Source organism: Lontra canadensis, unplaced genomic scaffold, assembly GCF_010015895.1.
Source record: "Lontra canadensis isolate GAN:19392208 unplaced genomic scaffold, GSC_riverotter_1.0 scaffold5, whole genome shotgun sequence".
In the NCBI taxonomy this organism is placed as follows: Eukaryota; Metazoa; Chordata; class Mammalia; order Carnivora; family Mustelidae; genus Lontra; species Lontra canadensis.
Window position 1 is genome coordinate 20,295,146 of NW_022630999.1, and position 24,160 is coordinate 20,319,305.

The following is a 24,160-nucleotide window of genomic DNA, read 5'->3' on the forward strand; positions in this document are numbered from 1 at the left end:
CCTTGTTAGTAAGAAGTGTTTTCTGAAGACCTTCACTATTTCTATCCCAGGCTTCCACCAGATTCCATTTAACACTTCAGAGGTTTAGAGGCCTAAAACAACTCTTTAAGAAACGAATGCAGTTTCTGACGGCACCAAAGATACAACCCAAGTTAAAGGGATGGGACAGTAAGTAGGTCAAAGGCAGTGAAGTTTTGAACTGAGTAAGGACCTGGCTTAGTTTGCTGGACATGCCTGCTACCTGCCAGAGTCTGGGAAACACAGGATTTGGCCACATACCCACTGAGGCAACACCACTGGGGAACTCTGGCTCCCGGGCTTCCTCTTCTCCCTCCTGGTCTGACACGCCATTCTCAACAGGTCCTGAGCTCTCCCTGATGCTCTCATCTTCATTTCCATCGTACACTTCCTGCTTTACAGGAGCTCTTGAGGTAGGCTTTTTCTTCTTTTTGGGCTTTGGCTTAGGTTGAGAGAGCCTCTTTTTCTCTAATTCAATACTTTTCTTACCTAGAGGAATCACAGTTAAGACAAGGACAGACTAAAATACATATTCTCCCATCCCAGTACTAACCAGTCCCAACCCTGCTTAGCCTCCGAGATCAGAGGAGATCCGGTGCATTCAAGGTCGGATGGTTGTAGATAAAATATATATTCTTGGTTAAAAGCACTGTAGGAGATATCTCCAAAACTTCATCACTCTTCTTTTTGATAGTGTTCTCACCATTTCCCTTCCTTCCCAATAAATTTTTAGAGCTGTATCATCAACATGGTAACCAAACCCTTGCAAGATTTCATTAAATCATTAATATGATGCCCTATTATCCTTGAACACTTGTAGTATGTATTCTATACAGAGGGACATTCTCCTGCATTACTATAGCACAGCCATTAGAATCAGGAAATTAACATCAATACATTACTACTGTCTACTCTACATACTGTATTCAAGTTCTGCCAAACGTACAGAGAATGTGTTTTATAGCAAAAGGAAACAATCCAGGATTACACAATGTTCTTGCTTGTTATGCCTCTCTAGTTTCCCTCAGCCTGAGACAGGCTTGTTTTCCTCTAACTTTCATGCCTTGAAACTTGTCCTGTAAAAATTACAGGACAGTTACTTTGTTGATTTCCCCGATTGCCAGATGTTTGTCATGATTAAATTTAGGTTTTGCATTTTGGGCTGGCATACATAGGAGTGATGCTATCAGTACAACATTGGAGGTAGCACAAAATTTGTCTCATTATTGGATTGTTTACTTTCACCACCTGATTAAGGGGGTGTCTTGCAGGTTTCTTCTTGAAAAATCATTTTCCTTTGTAATTACTAAGTATTTGCATCCACTAGTTTTAGGATCCATTGATGTTTCTTTCTTTCTTTTTTTTTTTTAACTTATTTGACACACACACACAATCACAAGTAGGCAGCGTGGCAGGCAGAGGGAGAGGGAGAGGGAGAAGCAGGCTCCCCGATGAGCAGAGAGCCTGATGCAGGGCTCTATCCTAGGACCCTGGGATCATGACCCAAGCCAAAGGCAGATGCTCAATCGACTGAGCCACCCAGGCGCCCCTCCATTGATGTTTCTGGACCACAAACTGTTACTGTGATGACTGCTGAATGGTAATTTGCTGATTCCATCATTCATTCTACATTTACTAGTTGGCATTCTATTATGAACAAGAGCTTTTCTTTCGCCCCATTTATTTAGACCTTCATTATTTTTCTCCCTCAATATGGACTCATGGATTCCCATTTTGTTTTAATTGGTTATTACTTATTTTACTTTCCTTTTTTTTTTTTTAAAGATTTTATTTATTCATTTGATAGAGACACAGCGAGAAAGGGAATACAATCAGAGGGAGTGGGAGAGGGAGAAGCAGGCTCCCCACTGAGCAGGAAGCCTGATGCGGGGCTCAATCCCAGGACCCTGGGATCATGACTTGAGCCAAAGGCAGACGATTAACAACTGAGCCACCCAGGCACCCCTACTTATTTACTAAGTATTTTTTTTTTTTTAAGATTTTGTTTCTCTGAGAGAAAGAGAACATGAATGGGAGGGAAGGGCGGAGGGAGAGGGAGAAGCAGGCTTCCCACTGAGCTGGAGCCTGATGACGCAAGGCTCCATCCGAGGACCCTGGGATCAGTACCCAAGGCAAAGACAGACCCTCAACCGACTGAGCTACCCAAGGCGCCCCTACTTTCTAAGTTTTTTTTTTTTTTTTTTTTTAAAGATTTTATTTATTTATTTGACAGACAGAAATCACAAGTAGGCAGAGAGGCAGGCAGAGAGAGAGAAGGGGAAGCAGGCTCCCTACCGAGCAGAGAGCCCGATGCGGGACTCGATCCTAGGACCCTGAGATCATGACCTGAGCCGAAAGCAGAGGCTTAACCCACTGAGCCACCCAGGTGTCCCACCTACTTTCGAAGTTTTAAGGCCTTTATCCTTTGCTTTTTTTAAAGTCATCTTTATTGAGGTATAGTTTAACATACTATACCCACTTTTTTTTTTTTTTTAAAGATTTTTTTATTTATCTATTTGACAGACAGAGATCACATGTAGATGGAGAGGCAGGCAGAGAGAGAGAGAGAGGGAAGCAGGCTCCCTGCTGAGCAGAGAGCCCGATGCGGGACTCGATCCCAGGACCCTGAGATCATGACCTGAGCCGAAGGCAGCAGCTTAACCCACTGAGCCACCCAGGCGCCCACTATACCCACTTTTTAATACTCTGGTGAGTTTTGACAGATGTATAATCATGTAACTCACCACCACAAATAAAATATGAAATATTTCTATTATCTCAAAACATTCCCTCCTGCCTCTTTGCAGTAAGATGCACTTTCTGAGTCCCAGGCAGTCACTCATCTGCTGTCACTATAGTTTCGCATGTTTTAGAATTTCGTATTATATATATGATTGTATTTGCTACTGTACACTAGAATTATACAGCCTGTAGTCTTTTGTGCCCAGTGTCTTCTGCTCAGTATAACATTTCTGAGGATTCATCCATATTGTTGTTTTTATCAGTAGTTACTTTCTTTTTATAGCTGAGTAGAATTCCACTCTAGGCATAGACCATAGTTTATTTACCAGCTTGTTTTTAGTTTGTGGCGATTACAGATAAAGTTGCTATAAGCATTCTTTTATTTATTTATTTATTTTTAAAAAGATTTTATTTATTTATTTGACAGAGAGAGAGACCCAGCGAGAGAGGGAACACAAGCAGGGGAGTGGGAGAGGGAGAAGCAGGCTTCCCACAGAGCAGAAAGCCCGATGTGGGGCTTGATCCCGGCACCCTGGGATCATGACCTGAGCCAAAGGCAGACACTTAATGACTGAGCCACCCAGGCGCCCCTGCTATAAGCATTCTTTTATAAATTTTTAATATGGATATATCTTTTCATTTATTTGGATCACTTTTACTTGTATATTATTCTGTCTAGTTTTTTAAAAAAGATTTTATTTATCTATTTGACAGGGAGAGAGAGAGAACAAGCAGGGGGAGTAGCAGAGAGAGAAGCAGGCTCCTTGCTGAGCAGGGAGCCCAGTGTGGGGCTTGATCCCAGGACTCTGGGATCATGACCTGGGCCAAAGGCAGACGCTTCACCGACTGAGCCACCCAGGCGCCCCGCCCCTCTGTCTAGTTTTCTAGCTGTTTATGGCAGGTGGGCAAGTTGGCACCTTGATCTTTGACTGCCAGAAATGGAATTCTTTTTTTCACTATTTTCAAGTTTAGACTGTCCCAGATTTGGTTAGTGGGAGCCCCTGTGAGCTGGCTTCTTTGTCCTCTTGATATATCTCAGTTTTTGAGCACTTCCTTCCTTTGTGGCACCAGATGATGTTCCAGGCCCATATCTTATTTTTTCCTTTCCCAATCTGGAATTAGGCATTTCTCTAAGAAGCTCTGGTTGGTCTCTTTTAACAGAAAATGATACACAGAAACCAAGACCTGGGTGCTAGGTATAACTCATTAGTATTTGTATGTTGTCCTCATGGCTGCATTCTTTGGTTAGGAAGGCAACCCATGCCATACTATCACTGTGACTCTACAAGAATGTCCTCTTTTTTTGACCTTGATCAACTCAATTACTGAGGAAGGGAGAAAGAGAATTAGACAAGCATTTACAGGCTCCTGGTTCTGACTGACCTTGAGGAGGCCGGGAATGTTCTTGCATGGAAGTAAGCCATTTGTACACACAGAAGTCATCTGCCCCTGAGTAGATGCAGTCTGGATCCAGGGGGGACCATGCCACACAAAGCAGTCGACCTCGATGTCCTCGGAAATTGCAAAGAGGCTCTTCTCGGAGACTATCCCACACCTAAAACCCAAAGTCACACAATAGCATAGATAAATTCTGGTTAATCTATTACTTTGGGGGATTTAAGTTAAAAAAGATTTTTAAAAAATATGTATACTCTCATTTCCCCTTATGATTTATTATTTTCTCTTAGGAGTTCAAATTTTAGAAATATTTTTTCTTGTAGAAGGCTTATGCACTCTGGGATATACAGATATTCTTATGATGATGATTCGGAATGGGCTTCTAATGGTGCCCTACAGATTTCACTGTACTAAACGAGCATTCTGTTTTTTGGGCTTGGGAGTCTGATGTCATGAAGAGAAGTTTTTTTTTCAAAGATTTTATTTATTTATTTGACAGAGAGAGAGATTACAAGCAGGTAGAGAGGCAGGCAGAGGGGAAAGCAGGCTCCCCGCTGAGCAGAGAGCCTGATGCAGGGCTCAATCCCAGGACCCTGACATCATGACCTGAGCTGAAGGCTGAGGCTTAACCCACTGAGCCACCCAGGCACCCCTCATGAAGAGAATTTTAATTTAGAGCCTATACTTGCATGTGTAGGGCATGTGTATGATTCTGATTTCTCACAGGTGATTCTTTTGTCCCCATCTCTGTGAGATTATCAATTTCCTTACTGTTTCTTGAATTATCCCATTCCATTTCACAGAGGGCAGCCCTTCCTGGTTCCTAGCTTTGTGCAAATAGCTCGGTCACAACTCAACACTGAGATGGACATCCATCAGAGGTTAGCTCTCCAATTCCTCACGTCTGTTCTGGTTCTGGTATCTGAAAGTCCTACCTCATAGCTCTGGCTTGGCATCTCATCTTTATTTTTTCCAGTTTGAAGATTTTCGACTCACCAGTTTATCATTAAAAACTGTTATTGAGGGTGTAGGGGCCTGCCCCTCCCCGAGGAACTAGATTGTGGACCCGGAAGTAGGGGCGGGGCAGGCCGGGTGAAGACGTCCAATCGGTGTGGCGTGGGTATATCCACTGGGTGAATTAGGATTCAGTTGACTACCTGTGTAGGGGTGGGGCTCAACCACCCCCATAACGGTTGGTCTGCGAGGCTGGCGAGAAGGAGAAGAAGGAGAGCTGTCAGAAGAAGAAGAAGGAAGAAGCAGCAGAAGAGTCGGCGGGAGCAGCAGAGAGAAGAGTCGGCGGGAGCAGAAGAAAGAGAGCTGTGAGAGTTGTGACAGCTCTTGTCAGAGCTAGACAAGCCGCGATCGGACCCTAATAGAGGGGTGCCTGGGTGGCTCAGTGGGTTAAAGCCTCTGCCTTCAGCTCGGGTCATGATCCCAGGGTCCTGGGATCGAGCCCTGCATCTGACTCTCTGCTCAGCAGGGAGCCTGCTTCTTCCTCTCTCTCTGCCTGCCTCTCTGCCTACTTGTGATCTCTGTCAAAGAAGTAAATAAAATCTTAAAAAAAAAAAAAATCTGTTATTGATTTATGGCCCCCGTTTCTGTGTTTAAAAACAGGAGCAAGTACTTCTCACATCAATTTAGTCCATATGACAATAAGAATGAAATGTTAAAAACCAGTTCTTATCAATACTTTCCCTGTCATCTAAATAAAACAAAAATAAAAACAAAACCCCAAAACCCAATCTTAGCCTGCCAAGGGCTCAACTATGTGGGATGAACTAAAATGCCTTCTAAAGCTCAGAATACCCCTTTCTGTAGAAGATAATGGCCAGAGAAAAAATGTACACAACTGGGGAAAAAGAGGAAAGAGTTCCAGTTAGCATACATAGTAAAGCACCTACAGAATCAAGGACACAATAGTACCTGAGCTGTACCATCGTAGGAAGCAGATACCAGCCTTCCATCATGATGTGGGCTCCATGCCACACTGGTAATCTTGGCTGTGTGCCCTGACAGCGTCCGGTAGGGCTCTGTAATGGTCACTGGAGCTTCAGGATTGCTCTCTAAGAGACAAGGGGAAGATGTCATTTCTACCAATAGCAACAACAAAAAGACACAGCGGAGTTAACATGGAGAGTCAAGATTTTGCCATGTGCTTTCTAGATGACTTTCAGCAGGCCGTATTATTTACTGGTTAAGACAATGGGCACGTAAGCAGTGCCTCCCACATGGGTTTACTGCAAGAAGCGTCAGCTGTCATTCTGTCTTTCTAAAAGCCACCAAAATGAAAATAGTATCTTTTGCATGTAATATCAAGAAGGATGTATCATCACTTTTATGGTAGCTGAAGATACATATATAATGTGAATCTAATCATATTTTCATACCAGACTAAGGGGACATCTATAAAATAACAGGGCAGTATTAAAAAGATTAAAAAAGAAAAGAAAAGGCTTAAAAAAGAAAAGAAAAGGCTTAGAGACTATTCTAGATTTTATAAAGGACATCGCTGGATCAACTGACAAAACTAGAATATGAGGGATGCCTGGGTAGCTGTTGGTTAAGCGGCTGCCTTTGGCTCAGATCATGATCCCAGCATCCTGGGATTGAGTCCCATATTGGCCTCCTTGCTCTGCAGGGAGCCTGCTTCTCCCTCTGCCTCTGCCTGCCACTCTGCCTGCCTGTACTCTCTCTATCTCTCTGACAAATAAATAAATAAAATCTTTAAAAAAAAACACAAAAAAACCCTGAAATATGGGTGGTAGATTAAACTACTGTATACATATTGTTAAATTAACTGAAGTTCATAATGGAACTGTAGATTGTAAGGGAATATCCTTATTCTTACAAAATACACAAATATTAAGGGACATGGGGCATGATGCATGCAACAGCAACAGTTTGGAAAAAATATGTACTCAGGCACACACATACACAGAACCACATGACTATGACAAAAGGTTAACAGTTATTGAACGTGTGAGAGGGTGTATGAGAGTTCTCTGTATTATTCTTGAATCTTTCCTCTAAGCCTGAAATAAAGTAATATTGATTCTGGCCATTTTTTGGTCTTTTTCTGTTATTCAGTAGATATGAAATAAAAAACAAATGGAGATGTTAGTGTTAAAGTAGACAAAGATCTACATTGCTCTGAACAGTTAAGTTAATGCCCTCTGCCAAAGTGGATGCTTAATTTGGAATCCCACTAATAATAAGGACCAGGAAAAGCTGTCTAATGTGTCATGCTCATCAGTTATATACGGTCTTCTACTAATTGTTAGGAAAGTCTGTCTGTACTTTAATAGCTTTTCCATATTGCTTTTAACTTGAGGGAACCACTGCTAGAATCGTTTTTTTTTTTTTTTTGGTGGTTGTTGTTACAGATAAGGATTCTCAGAAAACTATGGAAAATTCTAGAGAAAATAAAAATGTCAACTATGTTCACTATGGCTGACAGCACACACTTGGCAGTATTCTAGAAACAGTTTAGTGTTCGATTATAATTTCTTCATATTAGGAAATTAGGAAAAAAGTAATCTCACTGCTTTTGTGTTTAAAAAAGCGGCTCTTTTAACCATGTACGCAGACTCTCTCTCACCACCCCAAGATCATGACCTGAGCCAAAACCAAGAGTCTGATGTATAACCGACTGAGCCACCCAGGCACCTGTCTTATTTTAATGAAGAAGAATATGTTACTTTTGTTTTGAAGGATTTTTTTTTTTTTAAGATTTTATTTGACAGGCAGAGATCACAAGAAGGCAGAGAGGCAGGCGGAGAGAGAGGAGGAAGCAGGCTCCCTGCCGAGCAGAGAGCCCGATGCGGGGCTCGATCCCAGGACTCTGGGATTGAGGGTTTTGTTTTGTTTTTTAAAGATTTTATTTATTTACTTTGAGAGAAAGTGAGATAGAGAACAAGCAGGGTGAGAGGCAGGCAGAGGGAGAGGGAGAAGCAGGCTCTCCCCTGAGAAGGGAGCCCAATGCAGGACTTGATCCCTGGACCCTGGGATCATGACCTGAGCCGAAAGGAGATGCTTAACAGACTCAACCACCAGGCGCCCCAAGAGTATGTTACTTTTAAAAGCAGAAAAAAACAACAAGGATAACATTTTAATACCAAGAAGCAAGTAAAAAAAAAATTAGAATGCAAAGTAGCTGGAGTGTAAAAAGAGTGCAAAGGAGTGTAAAAAACCAAAGGTACCTATGACAGTCTTTAGGTTGTGCACATAAATGACGGCATTGTTGGACCCAGAGGCCATCAGGTAGCTCAGCTCTGGCTGACTGCCATGCTCATGATGCCAGCTGATGGTATTCACGAGCTTGTGATGCTGCTGGATGGTGCATATCAGTTTCAGGTTGGGAACCTGAAATATTTCTATTGATCTGGAATAGCAAACACATGAGAAGAAAGACAGATGATCAAGTTACAGTCTAATGCAAACAGGTATCTCCCTCATTCCATCACTCAAATAAAGGTGAGATGGAATAGGGTAACCCTATCTATCACTGCCAAGTTCTCTTACAGAGAACTAGAAACAAAAGGCTGTTCTTTTGACAAGTATACTCAGCTTTAAGAAAATCCCAACAATCTCTGTAAAGTTGTGTTTCTCAGCCTCTTGTGACAAATGGTGCTATGGAAAAGCTAAAATAGAATTAATGAACCAATGGCTAAATTAGGACTATTTGCTATGATCAACATCAGAAAGAGCACAGTGAGGTCTAAAAAGCATTTCTGCCCAGGCTTACATTTAAAAAATGAAGATTTAGACAGTCCAGTGCAGTAGATGAGCATTTTGTGAAGCATAAAATAATTTTTTTTCTTTTTTAAGAAACAAACACATACCCGTCTTCGTTGCCAAGAGCCATGATTTTGCCATCTGCTTTCCAGCTGATCTCTGTGTGTACAGGCAATTTGTACTAGAAAGCAAAACAAACCGATCTTGACTAAAAGCACTGTTCTTCTCTCTGCGTATCTTACAAATCAATGATGACAGCATGAGAAAAAAAAATCCCTGGAGTTTAAAATGTTCTAATTATGCAACTTGTAAATAACCTACATAGAGTTACCACAAGAGATACTAAAAGCAAGCATTCTAATTTTAATTTGCTTAATTGGGACAAAAAAGAGAGGCCAGTAAATATTAAATATTAAAGTTTACAGTATCTAACCTTCATTAAATGAACTTCATTTACATTACATTTGAACTTCATTAAAATGATTTTTATCCCACAGCAGAGAAGGTAACATGTCCATTGGCTTGGTAATATGGTAATATGGGGGTCATGTCTCCTTTTTTTTTTTTTAAAAAGATTTCATTCATTTATTCAACAGAGAGAGAAATCACAAGTAGGCTGAAAGGCAGGCAGAGAGAAAGGGAGAAGCAGCTTCCCTGCTGAGCAGAGAGTCCGATGCGGGGCTTGATCCCAGGACCCTGGGATCATGACCTGAGCTGAAGGCAGAGACTTTAACCAACTGAGCCATCCAGGTGCCCCAAGGGGTCATGTCTCCTTAACAAAAGCTTTATATACACTACCCTGGTTCTCTTCCTATTTCTGTTTCTTTTCCTTCTACTTTTTTTTTCCTCCCAACTGTTGGTGTTTCACCAAGGGACACCCTCTTGTCTTCTTATCTCTTTAAACCATTTCTTATATGCCTACAGCTTCTTCAGCTACCATTCATCTGAAGGAATTACAAATTTCTTTCTTTCTTTCATTTATTTATTTATTTTTAAAATTTTATTTATTTATTCGACAGACAGAGATCACAGGTAGGCAGAGAGGTAGGCAGAGAGAGGGGAGGAAGCAGGCTCCCCGCTGACCAGAGAGCCTGATGCGGGGCTCGATCCCAGGACCGTGGGATCATGACCTCAGCCGAAGGCAGAGGCTTTAACCCACTGAGCCACCCAGGCACCCCTCTTTCTTTCTTTTTAAAAGAGAGAGAGAGAATGAGTGAGTTCTCAAGCAGTTGGGGAGAGGCAGAGGGGAGGGAAAGAGAGAATCCCACGCAGGCTCCACACCCAGCATGGAGCCCGATGCAGGGCTCAGTCTCATCACTCCGAGATCATTACCTGAGCCAAAATCAAGAGTTGGATGCTTAACTGACTGAGCCACCCAGGTGCCCCAGGAATTCCAAATTTCTAACTCCAGCCTAAACTACTTGTATGAAGTCTTTTTTTTTTTTCTTAAGATTTTACTTATTTATTTGACAGAGAGAGAGATATTACAAGTAGGCAGAGAGGCAGGCAGAGAGAGAGAGAAGCAGGCTCCCAGCCAAGCAGAAAGCCCGATACGGAGCTCGATCCAGGACCCTGAGATCATGACCTGAGCTGAAGGCAGAGGCTCAACCCACTGAGCCACCCAGGTGCCCCGTATGAAGACTTTTGTTAAGCTTTTATTTTTAGGTAATCTTTATACCCAACATGGGGCTTGAAACCACAACCCTGAGATCAAGAGGCACGTGTTCTTGGGGGGTGCCTGGGTGGCTCAGTTGGTTAAGCATCTACCTTTGGCTCAGTTCACGATCCTGGAGTCTTGGGACCGAGTCCCTAGCTCAGCGGGGAGTTTGCCTCTCCCTGCTTGTGTGTTTTTTTTAAAAAATATTTATTTATTTATTATTTTAATTAATAATTTAATAATAATTTTATTATTATTATTTTTATTATTTATTTGTTTATATTTTTTCCTCAAAGAAAAAATAAATCTTGGAAAAAAAAAAAAGAAAAGAAAAATTAACTCTTGGAAAAAAACAAAAAGTCACATGCTCCACTGACTGAGTCAGCCAGGTGCCCCTCCTTGCATGAAATTCTGATACACATATTCAACCACGAAACTAAAAGCTCTTGCAGAACAGAAATTTTATCTCTTTTATTCACTGCTGAATGTTAATGCTGAGATAATATTTAATAAAAGAATACAGTTGATAAAAATCAGTTTGATTAAATGTTATTTTTGTTATTCAAAAATTCAAAAATAGGGGCCCCTGGGTGGCTCAGTGGGTTAAAGCCTCTGCCTTCAGCTCAGGTCATGATCCCAGGGTCCTGGGATGGAGCCCCGCATCGGGCTCTCTGCTTGGTGGGGAGCCTGCCTCCTCCTCTCTCTCTCTGCCTGCCTCTCTGCCTACTTGTGATCTGTCTGTCAAATGAATAAATAAAATCTTAAAAAAAAAAAATTCAAAACTAATGAGCGCCAATAAAAATGCTCATTTGGGGCACCTGGGTGGCTCAATGGGTTAAGCCTCTGCCTTCAGCTCAGGTCATGATCCCAGGGTCCTGGGATTGAGCCCCACATCGGGCTCTCTGCTCAGCAGGGAGCCTGCTTCCCTTCCCCTCTCTCTGCCTGCTTCTCTGCCTACTTGTGATCTATGCTGTCAAATAAATAAATAAAATCTTTAAAAAAAATGCTCATTTGCAGGAGTAAGGAACTTTCAACATTTACGGTTTCCCTTCAAAAGACAGTTCTGGCATAGATAAATTGATAAAATGGTAAGGCAAAAGTGATTAAATTTGGGTCTCTGGGTCAACGATATAAGGGAACTATGTGTATTATTTTTGTGTAAATTCTGTAATTATTTCACCAAAACATTAAAAATAAAATGATTATTCTGTCTTGAGCAAAGTACTTTGCAGCCACACTTGGTCACCATATTAATTTTTACCAAAGTCTCACTATGGAGGAAGTGGCTGGCCTGAAAAGGATGCTGGCCAGAAAAAGATCTGAATATTTATCATAAATCCCCATGGCAATTGAGACAAAACTTTTATTTGTATGTATGTGTGTGTGTGTGTGTGGTTAAGTTCCTTGGTTTACTCCGGGATTAAGATTTCTACATTATGTATTATAAATCACAAATTCACTAATGCTTTTAGGAACATCTAAGAAATCTGTTAGCATAATGGATATCTCTAATAATGGCATTTTTATGCAAGATGGGAAAGCAAGATGATGTAGAGATTCAGAGAAGACTTTAGACCACAAGAACTCACTTTGATTGAATTGGTGTCCCTGATGAGTTTGTTGATATCATAGGCCTCTCCACCAAGCTTCCAGGGGTTATGCTGTAAGACAATCCCTTCCCCTCCACAGCTGTATAAAGTGAGGGAAGGTCTGTCTCCTTCTCCTCCTATAGGAGATAATAAAGTTTATTAGTTTCGCACTTCATCAGCTTAACTATTTGTTGCTATACTGTAGCATACTATGAGATGTTTTAAGAATTTTATTAACACATTGGAATAAATTCACTGTTCCTTGCATATGAACACAGTTATTGGGAGAAATAAAAAGATATACTAATTCTAGAGTAATATTTATAATACAGAATATTTGTTTCAGCCATTCTTCTGCTATTCAAATAGTATGGGTATTAAAGCTGGGTTAAAAAAACATGTTCGCAATGTTTATAAGAATTTATTTACCTTTCCTTTCAGAAATGAGCCCTCCATTCTGTGCACATTTAAACATATGGGTTTCCTGTGACTAACTATAAGGGGCTGTCCTCAAAGCAATGGTTTAGTATTCCGGCAATCCTCTTGTTGACTTTCAAGAAGCAAACAGTGGTTCTTGTGGGTTTCTTTAAGGACGAGTTTTATTTTCACCACTGCTAGAACTATGCCTGGCACCAAATCAAGGATCCACTAAAACAGTTGTTGAATGAATGAAGGAATGACCTTCAACTGCAATGCTGCTTGGGTTCTGATGATTTACATTATTTTCTCTGTGTACTGCCATTACCATGGATATCACTTTAGGGGTAATAAAGATAAGGCTGAGAAGCAAGAAGAGGTAAAGTGTCAGAGTACAGTGATGCCAAAAAGAGATGATTTGAGGAATTCTAAGTGTGCTTTAACTGTAGGTGAAAACAGATTATCAGTACTCCATTTCTATACTCAAATGACATTGTAATTCTGATAAAATTAAAAAGAAATAGCAAATTTTAGTGGAAAAGCATTAGACTGGGGACTAGAAGCCAGTATGAGGGAACTACATGCACCATGAAAAAAATTCAGCTTGAAGAGACCAAATGATGCTTTCGAGTTTGGGGATTCTTATTATGGGTGAATGGATTCTAACTTATTACCTGCTGTGACTACCCTTATGGATCCTTGGGGAGACATAGCAGCCTGCCTAAGCAGTCACTGTACTAGAATACTTATGACTTTCTAGCTTGAGTATCTTACAATTAAACTGAAAGAAAGAGAATGCACTCATGTTTGCTAGAGAATGGCTCAGGTACTTACCAAGCGAAATAGGGGGTAGTGGTGGCCCCCAGGCTAAAGTGTACACAGTCTTCTTATGATATGTGCTAGAAATCTGTGGAGGTCTGGGGGGAAAGGGGATGACAAACAGAAATTTAAACAGAAGGCACAGTGGAAAACAGACCCACCTTTTTCTAAAATGTTCCTACCTACTGGTTGCTGATACTAGAGAAAAACAATTTAACAGTATCCTTCTCTAAATAGCTGATTTTGGAGAAGCCAACCCTTAAATAACATACCATGGAATGATATCTGCCACCAAAATGATTAAGTCCCAAAAGTACTTTACCCAGAAAAATAGGTTATCCCTCCCCGCTACCCCCTCTCCCCACTGTGGGACCAGTTTGGGATTTTTCCCCTCTCCCCCCAGTTACCCACTTCACTTAAATGTCATATATTCTAATGTTACTGTAGTTACAAGTATGGTAAAGGTTATGACAACTAGAGAAAAACAGAAGACAGAAAATGTGAACTGTTCAACCCAGAACTAAGGTTACTGCTAAGTGTTTGCTATCATCATATAGATGGACCCACCTCACTTTCAAGTAAAAGACCAGAAGTCATTTTAGGCTTACCCTGTCATTAATATCCCATTCTTAAACTAAGGCAAGATTTTAGAGAAGTCTAATTTCAAAGTTTTTGACAGAAGACATCTTGCTCTTGAGGGTCATGTGGAAGGCTGGGGTGGTTAAAGACACATGAAGTGTCAGTAAAGGGCGGTATGGCTGTTACCTTTACCATAAACCGTGTTCTCTGTATGATGTGTGAATTCCTGGGGTCCAGAACCTATGACCAAACTATCTGTTGACTTATTTACTTCCACATTTCTGACACATGCATCATCATCATTCTGGACAATAAACCCCAATTTCTTTGGGCTCAAAGAAATAGAACAAGTGGTTCTGGCTGAATACTGCCTAACAGAGTATCTTATCTATACCTCCTACTATACACCCTTCCTGTGTGTGTTTGGATATTCAGCTTGTAATAACCAGAAGATATTAATTTAATAGAATTAGTCAGCAATTTTGTGAAGACACAGAGCTATTTAAGTTGAAATCTGGTTTTATTTTTTTTCAGTGCCCCTTTGAGATAGTATATTATTCTTTTTTGAGAATTAAAAAATGGAGTTAACTGCAGAACAGAAAGTGCAGTAACTGACTGCATATAGGTTTACGTATGTACTTAAACAATTGCATATAAAAAAGGTTGCCTCTGCAGTGTAGTTAATAATTCTTACTTAGAAATGAATGATCTAGAATAGGGATTGGCAAACTTAGCCTGAAAAGGGCCAGCCAGTACCCATCTCCTCTCACTGTGCTCTGGTGCTATGAAAGCAGCCTCCGATAAGGTATAAACAAATGAGTGTGGCTGGGTTCTGATAACGCTTTATTCTGCGGACACTGAAATCTGAATTCCGTGTAATTTTCATGTCATGAAATAGTAGTCATTTGGTTTTTTCCCCCAATAATTTAAAAAGGTAGAACCATTCTTAAGTCATGAGCTGTGGCTCTCCAATCCCTGGTTTAGAACAGTGCTGTTCGATAAGCACTGGGCCTTGTGCACCCGAAATGTGGCTCAGGAGAAACAAGGAACGTAACTTCTAATTTGATTTAATTTTAATTATTTTAACTATAAATAGCATTTTGGGGCTACCAAAATGAACAGCGTAGGTCTGGAATCTAATCAAGCATCTAGGATAGCTGTGTGTTAATAGACTCATAAAGTGAGCCATACAGATGAGCCACATATGCAGCATAAAGCTTTCTTATAGCCACATTCAAAGAAGCGAAAGAAATAGGTGAAATTAAATTTCAATAGTATATTTTATCTAGATCAATATACAGAAGTATTATCTTTTAAAATATCAAAATAAAATAATTATTGAGATATTTTACATTTTAGAGGAGGGGGGAGGCTGTCTTTGAATTCGAGTGTATTTACACGTACAGCACAGCCCAATAGTCACCTGTGGCTAAAGACTACTGGAATGGACAATGAAGCTCTAGATATAACTTCCAGCTTGCAGGGAATATGGGGAATACTGAAATGAGTTAGAAATCCCCACAAAGAAGTAACTAGGTAAGCCCAAAATGTAGAATATTTTCACCAAAAACTTATCTGGTATCTTCAAACTGAAAAGGCAATGTTATAGAAAGAAGTGGGGGTGCTCTTTTAGAGTAAGAGAGACTAAAGAGACATAACAAAATGCAATGGGTTGAACCCTAATTGAAATGAATTTGAAAAAAAAAAAGCTAGGAAAAACATTTTTGGCTCAGCTGAAGAAAAGTGTATATGGACTGGATATTGGATCATATTATAGAATTACTATTAATTTTAAGTGTGCAAAGATAAGGCAAGTATGGCAAAATGTTAACCAATGGTGAGTCTAGGTGGAAGGCACAGAGCTCTTCTTTGTACTAGGCTTCCAGTGTTCATGGACACCTGAAAACTTCTGTAAGAAAAGCTGAAGGAGAGCAGAAGCAAATGATTTATTTTCGTGGTAACCACAGGTCGGAAAGCCTGAATCACTATCACCTGAAAAAAATTTAAAAAAATATAAATCCAAGTTTTAAGCATCAAGTCTCACAGCCAGGATCTTAAAGATGTTTCCCAGGCCAATTCTGATGTACATCCAGGTTTATGCATCAAAATTAACTCCATCAATGACATTATGGTTAGTGGGTCAAACACTCTATTTCTTACTTGTTGGAGTAGGTGTCATACAATCCCACTTTCCCGTCATCAGTCCCAAAAGCTAAGCAGCCTTCCTTGGCTGGGTGCCAGCACAGCTACAAAACACAGAGGAGAGGGGCAAAACTGTCAAGGGAACCATTGGGTTATCCTTCGAGTATTCAAATGCACAACTTTCTTGCTCTTGGTATCTTCTAATTTTGAAAGTAACAAATTCTCATCATTTAATAGAAGCAAAGCAATAAAGCAAAGTAAAAGTCACTTGTAAGCCCACCATCTGAAACATCCCATTGCCAATTTTGTATCTTTCCAGGTTTTTTTTTTGGTGAATAAAGCTAAATATATACAGTTGAAAAAAACAAAAATAGGCTCAAACATTTAAATGATGTACATGATCACTGTTGAGTGGGGAGAAAAGATTCCACAGTACTTTAGAAAATAGGAGTCTATTAATATAATCTGCAACAGTGGTTCTCTACTTTATACTAGTGGGAGAATAGGGACACCTGGGTGGCTCAGTCGGTTAAGCGGCTGTGTTCAGCTCAGATCACGATCCCAGCGTCCTGGGATTGAGTCCCACATCAGGCTCCCTGCTCAGCGGCGAACTTGTTTCTCCCTCTGCATCTGCTGCCACTCTGCCTGCCTGTACTCTCTCTGTCTCTCTGACAAATAAATAAATAAATAAAATCTTCAAAAAAAAAAAAAAAGTGGGAGAATAAAGTGGAGGGTAGGATGATTTTTTGCAATCTACACTTCTATACAGTTTGGTTTTCTTTTTTTCTGTTGTTACTATGTTGTTATTATTTTATTATTTTTTTAAAGATTTATTTGTTTGAGAGAGAGAGAATCTCAAGCAGATTCCACACTGAATGCTGAGTGCCTGCATGGGGCTGGATCTCAGGACCCTGAGATCCCAACCTGAGCTGAAACCAAGAGTCAGACACTTATCCAACTATGCCACCTAGGAGTCCCTGTTATTATTTTTTCATTGAAGTATAGTTGACATACAATGTTATAATTAGCTTCAGGTGTACGACACAGTGATTTGACAATTCTGAATGGTTTTCCTTTTAACCAAACATTTATTGCTTTTAGACTAAATAGAGAAAACAAAAAACATATATAGTTGTATAATCTGCAATTCATGTTTTGTAATTTTCATTTTCCATGAATCATCAACACCTTTCCACATCAAAGAAAGAGCCACATTAACATTTTTAATAGTTTGATACCATTCAATAAGTTTTGTATTATAACTTAAATATCTTCTATGAATGTACATCCAGATCATTTTTAATTTCTTACTACAAGAATTACTTATTCGAAAAAAGTTCAGAGCAAGCTCAAAGAAATCATCCTTACCGCTGTAACCTTGGACTTGACACCCTGCCAAAAATTTTTCACATCGTAGTTGTTCTTGATGGACAGTGTATTCCATACGCGGATCATGCCATCCCCAACGCCTATGGCCAAACAGCCCATGTCCACAGGAGAGAAAGCTAGGCTATAGGCAAACCCACCGAGGGAAGGTAGGGTCCAGCAGCACTCAAGGGTGGCCATGTCCCAACATTTTACCTGAAAAGATCAAGGGTTAGGGTCTAAATATAAAAAAAGATGAGAGAAACTGGAAAAAGACTTAACATCTCAAATTGGATGGACTCCAAGAATGGGTAAGAATAATGTAATTTAACTATTCCAGTAGGTATTGGAAAAAGTACCTCTTAGATTAAAAAAAAAAAAAGCAGTAAGTTGTAAAGCTCAAAGGGACCTTAGAATATATTCCCAGTGATGTCAAGTGAATTTAGGGTCACACAATGAATAAAGCAGACCCAGGCTCCCATATCCCAGAATCCACTGACGTTTCCATTCTACGGTATTACAGTATTGGTAATCGCCTCATTTGGCAAACCCCAACTAAAAATGAAGGTGGCCTCAGGACACTGGAAAATGACTGGAGCTATCTCAAAAAAACAAACTATCTTATACCCAGGGGAATGGAAAGTGCTACATATTTAATCTTCATTTATTGAACAGAGGGGCTTGGGAGAAAACTGTGTGTCAAATAAGCCTAGCATAACTGCAAAACAATTGAGCCAGTTCTCTCTTGGAGATTTCACAAAGAGCAGATATTTCTCTTCCTAAACTATAGACAAAGATATTTTAAAGTCAGAGCTTGATGATCTCACACATCCTTCCCTGGGCAAGTGTACAATTCTTTATCCTACCTGCTTTAACAAAAAGGCATTTTGGTGGTTCCTCACCTTTCCCCAAACTTTTGCTGTTGACATAGTTAGCGGTGAGCAGTAACAGTAACTCTGAGATTGGTTCGAGGGTCTAAGGTGGGGCATGAGAACTGATGGATGGTTTGAAAAGCCCTCTAATCCCATCCAAGTCATAAATCACTGCTCTACAATGCTGAATGCAAAATAAGCAGTTCTTACGTCTCTGTCCATTGATGTAGAAAGCAGCAGCTGTTTGTCATCCTCAGTTTGTAAAGGGCATAAGTTAAATACAATTCTTGAATGATTCTGCCCTTCTGATGAAGCACTAAAGAGGGTATATTTCCGTCTCCAAGACTGAGTGAGATCCCACAGTAACAACTCGCCTCTGTGAAGGATAAAGAAGCACGAGTTCTCTTTCACAAACGATCTGAAAACAAGTGATTTAGGGACAGGGCGTAGGGGCCCTCTGTTGCAAAATAATCTGCTAACTGTTCTTTTAAGGAGAAGAAACTGCATATCCTGAAATATGCACAAAATAGCTCAGAAAGAACCCACACAAGACAAGGAGCCACTGACCGTGGAGAGGGGACTCTAGCCACTTGAGAAGATTGAGGTAGGAATAGTAAGTAATTCCCTATGCTCTTTCTGAATGACATGAATGTACTGTATTACCTTTGCAGCAGACTTTCCTAACAGCTTTAATTGTAAAATGCCATCATAATTTGCACAGCCCTGGAGCTTTAAGACATACTCTCTCTTTTTGGGGGCAGTGTGGGAGAGTAGGGCCAAGACCAACATTTTTTGGGTGGGGGGAGGATTTTTATATGCTTTAACTCATTTCATTTAAAAGCAGGGCCCTTCCTTGTCTGCGGCTAGAAGCTAGTACCCAATGTTTTGTTTAGTGAATGGCTATAATCACCCTAACAGACAGGAAATCCTGTAAGCTCCCTCTTTTTCATATGAAGCAATTGAAGCTCAGAGTAAAGGGTCATGCTCATGAACACAAAGAAGATAAGAGACTGATTCTGAAATGTAGTTCTGCCTGACTTCAGAGTTCATGCTCTGAACCACCAGGCTACGCTTATTGGATTTTCTTTCTCAGCACTATTATTATAGACGGCATAGGAATTTGTCTCATGGTTTTTCTATTACAAATGGCCCATGGTAATAAAAGCCTTCACTATTGCTTTTTCCATCTTGTCTAGAAAGAGAAGCCTACAAATTCCTTAAGCTAGAGTGGAAAATAAAGTATGTCAGAGAGTGTGACCAAAAAAACACTTACCCAAAACAGCTGGATACCAGCTGTGTTGGTTGGTCCTTAGGCCAGTGGAGTGTCAACCAAAGTCGTTCTTTAACAGTCGGGTCTATACCCCCTCCTCTTCTCTTCAGAAAGGGCAATTTCAAAATCATCACTCCTGCAGATTAAAAGAAGGTCAGAGGGTGCTCAAAACAGTGAAACAACGTAAGTCCCCAGCAGTTCACAACATAGTTTGTGGTTTAAAAGTCTGTTAGTTTGGTTACTTAGAATTCAGACCTCATTTGCTCACGGAAATGTTATTATACAGAGTTTTAATATAGTCTAATTTAAGTGAGACAAGCTTTCGCAGGCTGTTCTGGCAACCTAATCACATTAAGAATATTGTCTATCTGGGAAAATGAGGTTTCAACTGAACTGTGGACCCAGGGGGTAACACAACTCCAAATTCTCCAAAGTTGGCAGGCCCGAGAGTGATTCCTTCTTCTAGTTGGCAAGAAAGCAACACAAGGGGCAAATATGGTGGTCAATGTGGGAAGTCCCTCCACCCCCAACAGGCTACTCACCAGTGGTCCTTAATCCCTATTATATGTCAGAATGACTCACTGGTGGAGCCTCTAAAAATATATATGTGAGGGCCCAACTCCTAGAGATTCTGATTCAGTAGATGTGAGGTGGGGTCCAGGCACCTACATTTTCCAAAAACTCTCCAGGTGATTTTGCTGCATGACTAGAATTGAAAACCGTTGTATCAAGATTTCCATAGGCTTAGAGGCCCTTCTGGAGAGATTCCTGGCCTAATGTTATCCCCACTTGGGAGGATCAGCCATAGTATGCCCAAAAGCAGCCCACAATTCTTTAAAAAATTCTGTTTTCCAGAATTACACTATTCGTTACCACTGACTAAGCTAAAACTATGTGCCAGTACTGTGTTGTTTGCTTTATATGCATTAGTGCACTTGGCTAACGATGATAAAACCTTCATGGTTTTTAAATAAAGTGGAGAAAGAAGACTGCTATAAAGAGAAAGGCTCGATTTTCACTATAAAGGTCAAGACCACTCTGCCTGGAGTTCCTCTCAATTTGTAAATTAAAGGTGAAAGTTTTGTTCAAAGAGAGAAGCTTGGGAAACCGAGGGTCCCTGTAGTTTGGATAAACTTTAAGCTTTAACATTTAAACATCTGCTTTTACACTGGGTATAGATTATTTATCCCGCATTTGTACATTAAAACCTCTAGCTCTTTTCCATTTCTCTGATCCAGACCATGCTAAGCTGGAATATTCCTATCCTTATAACGGACATCTAGCCTTCTCTGCAGTGCCCCTTCTAGGAATGCATCAGAAACCCTCATCTCCAAAACCAAAGTCAGACTGGGAGGAGCAACTTTCTGGATAGAAAAGTAAATAACTGCCTTCTTGCAGATGATGACACACCCTTAGGATAACAAGACACAGTAAAAAAGTTTCTACTTCTACCAATCACTGTAGGTTGTATCACAAAAGAAATCATCAAACATCAAACATCAAACATCAGTCTTACCTCGGCCTCTAGAGCAGCTCCAGATTCGAATGGTCTGATCTTTGCTTCCAGTGGCTAAGTAGCAGCCTTTTGTTACTGGAGTTTGTTCTATAACTTTACTGTTGGGAATTTCAGGTTCTTCTAGGGTAGAGATGGTAGTTTTGTTTTTAATTTGTATGAAACATGAACTTGTCAAAGAAAAACTAGTTTGCAAGGTTCCTGAAACTTAGCTATTATGTCGATAGATCTGATCTGTAAAACCTGAAGTTTTAAATGTAATTCAAATGATACAGTTTCACCCACATTGTTCTTTAAGTCTGAGGAGTACTTGACCCTCTTAAATCATCTCTACCTGAATTCTCCTCCTGATTTATGGATAAACAGTCTTCACCAGGCAGGGGACACCAGGCTATGGAGTGGATCTCATCATCATGGCCTCGAAGCCTGTGAATAACTTCTCCTTTCTTACTGATGTCAATTATAACCACTATGCCATCCTTGTAGCTAAAAAACAAGAGTTAGAAACATTGAAAAATGTAGACAGAACAGTAAACATAAACAATAAACATTTTGGATTAGGAGCTATCATTGTGCACTTCTAAAAGGTAAGTGTATTTGGGATGAGGGAGAAGGGAGAAAAGCAAGAAATAATCTTGTTTTGTCCTTTTTCCAAAATGTTCATTTTCTGTTTCCTGGTGGTTCTAACACATGGATCTCCCTGCCCCTCCAATCAAACTCTTGGCACTAAGTAATAATGTATACATTGCCTGGTGTACAGTTCAGAGTGTTTGAAGGGACCTCCCAGAAGAACGGTTATTTGTGGCACCCAGCAAGCCCTCTGACTAGAGATAAATTTGTCCTAACACACTTACACCTCTCTCCCTGCCTCCCCCCACCTTTTTTTTTTTTTCCACAAGTGATCTTATTTCTCTAACTATGAACTTAACAAAAGCTGTAGTACTGTAGCTTCTGAATCTGGGTATTCCAAGGCTATCATTTTTTTTTTAATTCAGAGGACACTGAGAAATTTGAATAGCTTTTTAAACAAAAAAGACGAAGTACTTCATATACATAAAGAAGTCCACCAACCCGCTTAAGGAAAAAAAAACACAAAACTCCAATTACCCTGTGGTTGAAGTCCTTTGTACATCCCCCAATCAAACCTTGCTCCCTCTCTTCTCCAGAGGTAAACTGCTATTTGTGAATTTTCTGTTCCGTTATTCCTAGCCTTTCTTTGTCTACATTCCCAAAGATGATGGAAAATGATTCTGTTTATTTTAAAACTTCATACAAATGGTGTCATGCAGTCTGTTTTTCTGTAGCTTGTTATTTTTCACTTATTGTTAGTCACCCACACTGATGCTCCATTTTCACTATAAAGGTCAAGACCACTCTGCCTGGAGTTCCTCTCAATTTGTAAATTAAAGGTGAAAGTTTTGTTCAAAGAGAGAAGCTTGGGAAACCGAGGGTCCCTGTAGTTTGGATAAACTAAGCTTTAACATTTAAACATCTGCTTTTATACTGGGTATAGATTATTTATCCCTGACTGGTTCCCGGTCAGTTACTATACTATTGGACAGTGCTCCGTTGTGTGAATATGGCACAAGTCTATTCAATTTCTCTTTTGGAGGGGTTCCGTTTTTGGCTATTATAAACAAAACCAAACAAAAATGCCATTAATAATCTTAAGCATACTTAAGACAATTTCAGGTTTTTTTTTTTTTAATTTATTTGACAGACAGAGATCACAAGTAGGCAAAGAGGCAGGCAGAGAGAGAAGGGAGGAAGCAGGCTCCCCGCTGAGCAGAGAGCCCGATGCGGGGCTCGATCCCAGGACTCTGGGATCATGACCTGAGCCGAAAGCAGAGGCTTTAACCCACTGAGCCACCCAGGTGCCCCACAATTTCAGATTTGATGCACAGTAATGGAAGTGCCAAAATGTAAGATGTGTCTATCTTCACTTTCCTAGAAAGTGCACAAGTGCTCTCCAAAGTGGCTGTAGTTATTTACATTTCCTACATGCTAGGTGGTTCTGTAGGGAAACACACTGCTATAGCTCTATTTATTTTTCTCCTTTTATTAAAAACATTCCCCCCCCATTATAGCTTTATTTAAAGGAATAAAATCATATATCAATCTTTGCAGGCATGGACTTAAAAAACCATCAAGTTTTGCAACCTCACAGTCAAGTGATCAAGCTGTTCTGCAATTTTAATCAGCCCTTCAGGGAATGATCACCATTTTGAAGATCCTCTAAAAACAAATCGTCCTGATTCAATCCTGTGTCTGAATGTGCAGTTTCTTCTACCTGAAAGATTTCTTCTTTTCCTATGAATTCTTGCTCGTCTTTCAAGGTCAGTTTGATTCAACCTTCTCTGATTCCTGCCTACCACCCAATCTGCTTCCTCTCTAGCGCTCCCACTTCACCAGCAGACCACTGATCCACAACCCCTTCTCTTTTCACTGTTACATACCCACACATGTCTTCCTCTCCTTCTCCCATGCTGCAGATTTCACCATCCATCATTATAATCATTCCTTTAAAAACACCCTTAGCTCCTTTGTCCTCTTTCAGAGGTATTTACTCCACAAAACACCAAATCTTGTCAAATCCAACCATACCCTTTCTCAATAAGTCTGAAGTTTATTTTGAATTCATGACTTTGATATAAAGCTTCACACTCAACAGGGACCACTGGACCTACACTCTCTCTCAGTAAGCTCGTTTTCCTATTCTCTGAGATGATTATTTTCACATCTTCTTGCATGCTCCCAGCCCCACTTTGACCTGGACTCTACCTTTTCTGATTTATGCCTCATGGAGAAAATCAGAAGCCATCAGAATGAAACACCCTCCTCCTGCAACCAGATCAACAAACCTACCTGCACCTGTTTCCATATTCTCACTTGTCCTTTCTACTTGTGATCTGGAGCCAGTCCCCTCTTGACTTCTCAATATCACTGCTGTCTTTATCACTATCTATCTGTGCAACCAGCTCTTCCTCTTCCATCAATATAAAAACATGCCTTTATTATCTTCTATTTAATATTCCTTTGACTCCC

The 24,160-nt window shown here is 40.3% G+C and overlaps 1 protein-coding gene across 6 annotated transcripts in view; it reads right to left on the bottom strand.

Annotated features, from left to right (window-relative positions):
• The window catches only part of GEMIN5 (gem nuclear organelle associated protein 5), a 43,280-nt gene that overhangs the window by 16,388 nt on the left and 2,732 nt on the right, over positions 1-24,160 (bottom strand). For 4 of the 6 annotated variants that reach the window (XM_032851642.1, XM_032851639.1, XM_032851637.1 and 1 more), the window contains exons 4-16: positions 21,450-21,601; positions 21,119-21,238; positions 19,606-19,738; positions 18,543-18,708; positions 17,464-17,676; positions 16,114-16,199; positions 13,390-13,472; positions 12,139-12,275; positions 9,000-9,073; positions 8,358-8,539; positions 6,082-6,221; positions 4,144-4,315; positions 280-507 (exon numbers count right to left, since the gene is read on the bottom strand). In XM_032851642.1, coding sequence (XP_032707533.1) covers positions 280-507; positions 4,144-4,315; positions 6,082-6,221; positions 8,358-8,539; positions 9,000-9,073; positions 12,139-12,275; positions 13,390-13,472; positions 16,114-16,199; positions 17,464-17,676; positions 18,543-18,708; positions 19,606-19,738; positions 21,119-21,238; positions 21,450-21,601 — 1,886 coding nt within the window. The remainder of the gene's footprint in view (positions 1-279; positions 508-4,143; positions 4,316-6,081; positions 6,222-8,357; positions 8,540-8,999; positions 9,074-12,138; positions 12,276-13,389; positions 13,473-16,113; positions 16,200-17,463; positions 17,677-18,542; positions 18,709-19,605; positions 19,739-21,118; positions 21,239-21,449; positions 21,602-24,160) is intronic. The other 2 variants (XM_032851641.1, XM_032851640.1) reach the window with 1 other exon arrangement.